Here is an 8,659-nt window from a genome sequence, read left to right as displayed (position 1 = left end):
GTCTTCGCCCTTTAAACAGTAGTCAACAGGAGACCTTCATCACACGTTCCTCTGAATACCCAGTGACTAATTGTAATTAAATGGGAAGGTGGACGGAAGAGTACGTTCAAGGAGAAGACAATACTTAAGATGAACCATAATTACGTCTTAAACCTACTATCAGAAGGGTTGGGTTCGATGTCTTCATGTAGTTAAGAAGATCATAGTAGAGGCCTACAGAGATGACTCCAAAAAGTGGACTGAATTGTTTGGTAGTTCCTTGAAGTTTACTGTCCCGGTTAAACAAATAGTCTTGTCTTGTCAAGTTAGTCTTGGCTAATGATCTATGAGGACATGTGTTTTTTTTTGTTAGGAGTCTCCTGTTTACTGAGGAGGGTCATCAGGTTTGGTGACAAAGTGGTCATTTGGAGAACTTTTGTTTTAGGTTGTAGGTCCATCCAAATCAATCTAGTCTCGATGGGGAACCATTGTATGTTTTATGTTACAATGGCCATAGTTGGATCCGGTGATTGGAGAATAATAGTGACTTAAATGGGGGTGAACCAGTTCTGATAAGGGGGATTTTTTAATATGGTGGGAGATATGTGATGGGATTTATAACTTCCCATGGTTTATACCCAATGGGAAAAATAGGCATATCCCATAATTCCCCCAGTGGAGCGAAAATGGCTTTTTGTAAGTCTCCATACACCTGTGAAGGTGATCTCTCCTTAAGGAGTAATAATATCCCCAGCTTATACCCAAACATATATGAGGTAGGGCAAGGGGACAGCACAAGGCCACCGTAGCCTTCTAAAAGAGAATAAGCTCCATAATGGTTCTCCACCTTCTCCATTAACAGCCTGGTTACAATTTTCGGGTAACTAGCCAGTTCTTTTGAACGGGACAGGTTCAGCCATGAACAAAAGATATCTACCCCACCAAAAGATGGATAGTTTTTATGAAGACTGGACACCATTGGTACCTCTTAAACAGGAGTCTGTGACCAGAACCCAGAATATCAACCCAGCCACCCAGATAGATAGGCTAGTCACCTGAATCAAATAGTGGTTTCCGCTTGTGAATTGGTGTCCTAGGTTGCCAAAATAACACCATTTTTGTCTATTTGCAAATTAGCTTTTTTGGAGCCTTCGTTCCTCTAATGAGATTATTTTCACATTGACAACAGGGGCTGTGATTCACAGTTTGATTCAGGTAACCTATCTATCTGCAGAGCTGGGTTGATATGCTGGGTTTAAGATGGCCATACACCATAGGGTAGCTGCACACGACCGAGTTTCGCAGGCCATGTGTTAGCCAGATTGAAGTTCAAACCGGTAAATCTGTCTAACACACGGAACGAGTTTTATGGGTGAAACCCCGTCGTGTGTAATTATCCTTAGACAGTTGTAGGTCAAACTAGCATCAGCTAACCCCCCCCTCCGAATCCCCCATAAATTGGCTTAGCCAAGAGTGCATGTGTTCTCAACGTGGAGAGGGAAAAAAGCTACGGCCAGACATTTCTGTTGGCAGCTCATTGGGCATGTTGAGCAGGGACACTCCTATACACATTATACAACCGACGTGTTCTGCCAAAATGTAAAGGCTCTACAAAAAATAGGATTAGGTGGTGAGAAAAGATTCACCCTTCGCAATGCCTAAAAGTGTCTGCCAACGTCCATAGATCTTTGCTCGAAGGACAAAAGTTTTAGGTCCCTGGTGGTTGCCTCCATCGGCAAGAACCTCCAACTAGATTTCTAGTATTGTATTCTGTACATTAACGTTCATCATCTAGGTAATGGCGACCACATACAATTATATATCTTCAAGATTCCAATAGTGGGTGAGACAACAAGGGCTTCTGTATGGTCAACTTTAGTGATGAGGGTCAATGGTTTTGCTTCAGTCTACGTCTACCTCAACGTATTTCAAGGAGCTTCATCTGAACCAATCTTGGAGGAACACGAGCTTTGAGGTCTAATCTAATCTACGTAATAATGATATCCTAAAATATCTCCATAATATTTTCCAATGGATGGTCATAATTCTCTTCTTTTGAGGTTGGGTGGGCCATGGACCACCAAGGTGTTGAGGAGCTGTCGTGAAAAGTTTACTATTGATCTAAAAGGATCTTCAATGCTATTATAGTCATTGGTTGAAAGGCTAAATCTTCTCCCACAATTGCGATGATGAGTTTGGGAGGGTCTAGAATTGAGGACACCACGAAAAAACCCAAAAACTACTTCTTCATAAATTTGCTGAGTTCTTTTGGCTATAATACACGCCTACAACATCTTGTAAGTCAATGGGTTTCCGTCTTTCACCATTACAAAGTCATTGGTCGATTAAAGTCATCTAACCATGTGTCAGGACCCAATAAATCAAGGCAGGCAGAGACGTAACTTGAAATGCTTGGGCTCCAAAGGAAAATTTATTACTGGGCCTCCACCTACCATGTGTCCTTTATAATAATGGGGTCTACTCATGAGGGAACTGGTTCCAATGGAAGAGACCCACTCTTATGTATGGAGACTTATTTACAGGCAAAGGTCCATGGGTAAAGGGTATTCAAATTAGCTTGTCTTTCTTTGGTGGTATCTTCTATGGTACTTAAAGGGACCTTTAATATCAATTCAGCCTTGCAGATAGATAGGTTACCTGAATCAAACTGTGTTCATTGCTGAGATATAGCTGTTTTTGTCAATGTGCAAATGAGCTCGTATGCAGTGATTTACAATGGAAGAAGACCACATGATTCTGGTGACAGTAACCTATCTATCTGCAGGGCTGGGGTGATATGCTGCGTCTGGTGACAGTAACCTATCTATCTGCAGGGTTGGGGTGATATGCTGGGTCTGGTGACAGTAACCTATCTATCTGCAGGGCTGGGGTGATATGCTGGTTCTGGTGACACTAACCTATCTATCTGCAGGGCTGGGGTGATATGCTGGTTCTGGTGACACTAACCTATCTATCTGCAGGGCTGGGGTGATATGCTGGGGTCTGGTGACACTAACCTATCCATCTGCAGGGCTGGGGTGATATGCTGGGTCTGGTGACATTAACCTATCTATCTGCAGGACTGGGGTGATATGCTGGGTCTGGTGACAGTAACCTATCTATCTGCAGGGCTGGGGTGATATGCTGGGTCTGGTGACAGTAACCTATCTATCTGCAGGGCTGGGGTGATATGCTGGAGTCTGGTGACATTCACCTATCTATCTGCAGGGCTGGGGTGATATGCTGGGATCTGGTGACCCTAACCTATCTATCTGCAGGGCTGGGGTGATATGCTGGGATCTGGTGACCCTAACCTATCTATCTGCAGGACTGGGGTGATATGCTGGTTCTGGTGACACTAACCTATCTATCTGCAGGACTGGCGTGATATGCTGGTTCTGGTGACACTAACCTATCTATCTGCAGGGCTGGGGTGATATGCTGGTTCTGGTGACACTAACCTATCTATCTGCAGGGCTGGGGTGATATGCTGGTTCTGGTGACACTAACCTATCTATCTGCAGGGCTGGGGTGATATGCTGGTTCTGGTGACACTAACCTATCTATCTGCAGGGCTGGGATGATATGCTGTACTGGTGACACTAACCTATCTATCTGCAGGGCTGGGGTGATATGCTGGGTCTGGTGACACTAACCTATCTATCTGCAGGACTGGGGTGATATACTGGTTCTGGTGACACTAACCTATCTATCTGCAGGACTGGGGTGATATACTGGTTCTGGTGACACTAACCTATCTATCTGCAGGGTTGAGTGATATGCTGGAGTCTAGTGACACTCTCTCTAAATAAAACCACTGCCTTGTACTTGGCCTATGACTATAGTGCTCACATATACTGCACCGAGGTACACAGAATACTCTGCACTCAGCCCTTACACCCCTGGAGATCATTGTCTATTATCGTATCTCGTGTATAAATATACAGTCTGGCGCCAATCTTAAAGGAAGTAATTTAAGGATGTTTTTGGAGTCTTAGATGAAAGTCATACAAACATAGTAAGAACATACAAACTGCGGTTACACATAGCACTGCACACAAGGTTCAATAACAAACTAAGCTCTGCTACATCTGGATATATAAGCACGAGGCATAGCATAGAGAGAGAGAGTTGCTTCACGGAAAATCTACATTTCCCACAGATGCTTGCAAACTTTTTGGAAAGATTGACACTGGGTATAACACATGGCTGGGCAGAGTACGCAGCAATATCCAACAGTGCAGAACACCATGGACAACGATGGAGATGATGATGATGACTGACATCTTAGAGCGGCACACGACCCCGCTCGGCCACAGATGTGCACGGTTATAGAAGAATCATACAGATGTAGCAGAGCTGAGTTTGCTAACTGTCGACTCCATCGTGTACATGTAAAGCCTCAAGAACGATAAATTGTGCCGAATAACCACCTCAGCTCTGCTACATCTGCACAATTAATTGTGCAATTTTGCAGGCAAGAGTAAACCCTTGCAAATACCAGGGAATATTCTGGGATAGTGAATGGCATGAATCCCCAGTCACGTGCCATATTGCTTAGATTGCAAGCTCTTGGGGCCGCCGTGTCCAGTTTACAACCGACCTCAGTTTCCAAAAATTTTCAAAAAGTTATTTTTCTTTCCAAATGAAACATAAACTACAAAAATTCCAAGAAAGTTAAGGATTCCTCCCAGACAATGAAGACCTACCGCTGCTGTTTACTTATTAACTCCAAGGAATCTTATAAGGATTTGCCCCAAATCCATAAAATTCCCAGTGCAGACGTCTCCAGGGGGCAAATTCAGAATCCTTCCAGCCCCTTCCCCTGGACACTTTTACCCCCCTCTGGACTCACCTCTGTTAAGCAGAAAGGGGAGAAGACTCAGTAGCAGCATCGTTTCTGGAAGACTCATTCTGAAATCCAGGGAAGGAGACCTGGAATTGGGATCAGTCTGAACTCGGCTAAAGCAGTGTAGGAGGAGCAGGAGGGGGGAAAAAAAGTGCACAAGAGGAGGCAGGGACATTCAGAAAGCAGCAGGAGAGAGGGCTGCCCTCCTCTCCAAAATCCTCTGCCCTGCAAACACTCAGGAGGGGTCTGGGGAGGGGGGAAATACAAGGCAAAAAGAAAGGCGAAATAGACACCTGGACACCAATGTGGGGCTCTTATGGGCTGGAGATTCCAAAACGTTTCTGCCTGGCTAATCGTTTTGTCTGGTCAGCTGACCAAAACCATCACTCAGGGGGGCATTGTGAAAAGCTCAAAACTACTCGAGCACCATGGGGTGGTAGCACCAGATGATCCAGATGTAGGTCCAAAACCCAAATTATTTACACCCATGGCACATACTATCTACAAATAGCCTAATAAAATAAAGCCGCCACACAGTGACCATAAAAAAAATAATTGTGACCAAATATTAGTATACTACAAAAAGAGAATGTCGCTTATACCAATCCCACCAAAACATGACCATAAATACCGCCATATAGTGACAGAATAACACCATAATACTACTAAGACACAATGAGGGAAAAATGCTGTCATATAGTGACCCAATACAATTGTAAGGCTTCAAGACAACAGAAATCTAAGATCATCATAAGGGAGAACATTACATAACTTGCATTGGGGCCCAGGAGCCGATCTGTCTGTCTATCTTATCTAACTCTCTTTAGCATAGTATCTATCAGATATAATGATCTATCTATCTATCTATCTATCTATCTATCTATCTATCTATCATCTATCTATCATCTATCTATCTATCTATCTATCTATCTATCTATCTATTTCCTATCTATCTATCTATCTCCTATCTATCTATCTATCTATCTCCTATCTATCTATCTCTCTATCTATCTATCTATCTATCTATCTATCTATCTATCTCCTATCTATCTATCTATCTATCTATCTATCTATCTCCTATCTATCTATCTATCTATCTATCTATCTATCTATCTCCTATCTATCTATCTATCTATCTATCTATCTCCTATCTATCTATCTATCTATCTATCTCCTATCTATCTATCTATCTATCATCTATCTATCTATCTATCTATCTATCTATCTCCTATCTATCTATCTATCTATCTATCTATCTATCTATCTATTATCTATCTATCTATCTATCTATCTATCTATCTATCTATCTCCTATCTATCTATCTATCTATCTATCTCCTATCTATCTATCTCCTATCTATCTATCTATCTATCTCCTATCTATCTATCTATCTATCTATCTATCTATCTATCTATCATCTATCTATCTCCTATCTATCTATCTATCTATCTATCTATCTATCTATCTATCTCCTATCTATCTATCTATCTATCTATCTATCTATCTATCTATCTATCTCCTATCTATCTATCTATCTATCTATCTATCTATCTATCTATCTATCTATCTTTCTTCCTGTCAATCTCATATCTATCCGTGTTCTTTCTTTGGAAATTCCTTCCAAACTCTGCTTGAATCCATCATTGCTTCCGGTGAGAACATATTACAAGGCGCCAATCTTACAATGGGCTGTGATATGATGCCACTATGCCCGTCACAGTTGTATTTGCAGGGTTAAATTTATCCCATTGACCCCAATACAGCGGTGAGCTGTATGGCCCTTATCCCTTAAAGTATCATGTCCTCCTGCCCCATGTGGTCAGCGGGTGCCGTAATGTTAACCAGCTCCAGAAGGGGGCACCATCTCATACTGATATATGCCCTAAGTCTCAAGTGACTAAGCAAAGAAAACACTATGTGACCCCCCCCCCCCATTAGACTCTGGATCTGCTGTTTGTGTCTCCATAGGTGGCTGCTACCTCTTCGTAGTCGCTGAACCTGAATGAAGGAGCACGCATGGCTTCTGTGTTAGGACTGAATGTGCAAATAGTCTCCTGGCTCGGGAGCAAGACTTAATTCACTCAAGCTGTTTCCGTGCGGTGTGTGTGACTTCAGCTTTACCCTCAGTTGAAAGACGGACTGGAATTTACTACCCATTGCCCTGAACTGAATCATATGTACCGGATCTTTATGGCCCCCTCGTTCTTTAGGGCTAAAACCGAAGCCGACCATAGACGTAACAATAACCAATCCCATCTATGGTGAGCCTAAAGCCCATACACAGATCAATGTCAATGGATATCACCAACAATCTGCCCACAATCCAACCTTCTGATAGTCTCCCAACAGTAGACTCAACTTCTCCCCATTGAGATGGATAGGTATGGTCTGCCAAGAACGTAGGTATAGGGGATCTAGAGGCAGCAATCCCACCAGGGCCCTACTGCCAGAGGGGGGCCTGGGCTCTTTTGCCACACCAGTATTATATCTATTACAAGTGGGAGACTCTAGCACCGAATTTGCACTAGGGCCTAGGAGCTTGCATGTTGATGGGGAGGTCGGGGGAGGTGGAGCCTACAGTGGAGCCTACTCCAAACAGAGTCCGACAAAACCCAATCAAGTCTTAAACAGTAAATATTGATATCCTTAGGAAAGGTCATCGAGATCTGTTCGGTGGGGATCTGACACCTGGGATCACGTCAGAATCCGCCCCCTCACAATAGAGGTCTATGTAGACCCGCTAGCTTTCTTTTTTCCGCGAGCTGCCCTCTCTTTAGGCGGATTCCGCGGCTGATTCCGCAGCACCCTCCGGACTGGACACATTCATTTGGGCCTACTCTGGAGCGGGAAGCCGTGACTGTCGGACGCCGCGACAGTCACGGCAGGCGCATTTTGTTCCCATTCTGACGCGGCTTCCGTGTCAAAATCAGGACCAAAATACGCCATTCCCCGTGTGAACTAGCCCTAACAGTGGTTGGGAGAAAGACTGATATCTCAGCAGTCTTCCCGCTGTCTGTGGGGGCACTAATGGGACATTATACCGTGTGGAGCGCTCAGAGAACTAACGGGGCATTATACTATCTGTGGTGGGCCACTAAGGGGTCATTATACAGTGTGGGGGCACCAATGGAGCAATATACTGTGTGGAGGGGCTAAAGTGGCATTATACTGTGTAAGGATTCTAAAGGGGCGTTATTCTATATTGGATCATTAAGGAGCATTATATTGTGTGGGGGACACTATGGAGTATTATATTGTGTGGGGGACACTATGGAGCATTATACTGTGTGAGGGACACTATGGAGCATTATATTGTGTGGGGACACCTTGGAGCATTATATTGTGTGGGGGACACTATGGAGCATTATATTGTGTGGGGGACACTATGGAACATTATATTGTGGGGGGGGACAGTATGGAGCATTATATTGTGTGGGGGACACTATGTGGCATTATATTGTGTGGGGGACACTAATGAGCATTATATTGTGTGGGGGACACTATGTGGCATTATATTGTGTGGGGGACACTATGGAGCATTATATTGTGTGGGGGACACTATGGAGCATTATATTGTGTGGGGGACACTATGGAGCATTATATTGTGTGGGGGACACTATGGAGCATTATATTGTGTGGGGGACACTATGGAGCATTATATTGTGTGGGGAACAGTATGGGCATTATATTGTGTGGGGGACACTAATGAGCATTATATTGTGTGGGGACACTATGGGGCATTATATTGTGTGAGGGCATTAAAGGAACATTATACTACATTGGGGCACTCAGTAGGCATCATCACTATATGTTACACAGAGAAGGGCACTA

General features: G+C 43.7%; 1 protein-coding gene across 4 annotated transcripts in view; it reads right to left on the bottom strand.

The window, feature by feature from the left end:
* The window catches only part of FBLN1 (fibulin 1), a 364,927-nt gene extending 359,949 nt beyond the window's left edge, over window positions 1-4,978 (bottom strand). For all 4 annotated transcript variants that reach the window (XR_012716131.1, XR_012716132.1, XM_075275140.1 and 1 more), the window contains exon 1: window positions 4,835-4,978. Coding sequence is in view for 2 of the 4 variants with exons in the window: in XM_075275140.1 (XP_075131241.1) it covers window positions 4,835-4,892 (58 nt within the window). In the remaining 2 variants the exon portion in view is untranslated. The remainder of the gene's footprint in view (window positions 1-4,834) is intronic.
* Window positions 4,979-8,659: the final 3,681 nt, after the last annotated feature.

This window comes from Leptodactylus fuscus, chromosome 5, assembly GCF_031893055.1.
Source record: "Leptodactylus fuscus isolate aLepFus1 chromosome 5, aLepFus1.hap2, whole genome shotgun sequence".
Taxonomy (NCBI): domain Eukaryota; kingdom Metazoa; phylum Chordata; class Amphibia; order Anura; family Leptodactylidae; genus Leptodactylus; species Leptodactylus fuscus.
The sequence above is the reverse complement of the archived record's forward strand: the minus strand, read 5'-3'. Positions and strand labels throughout refer to the sequence as shown.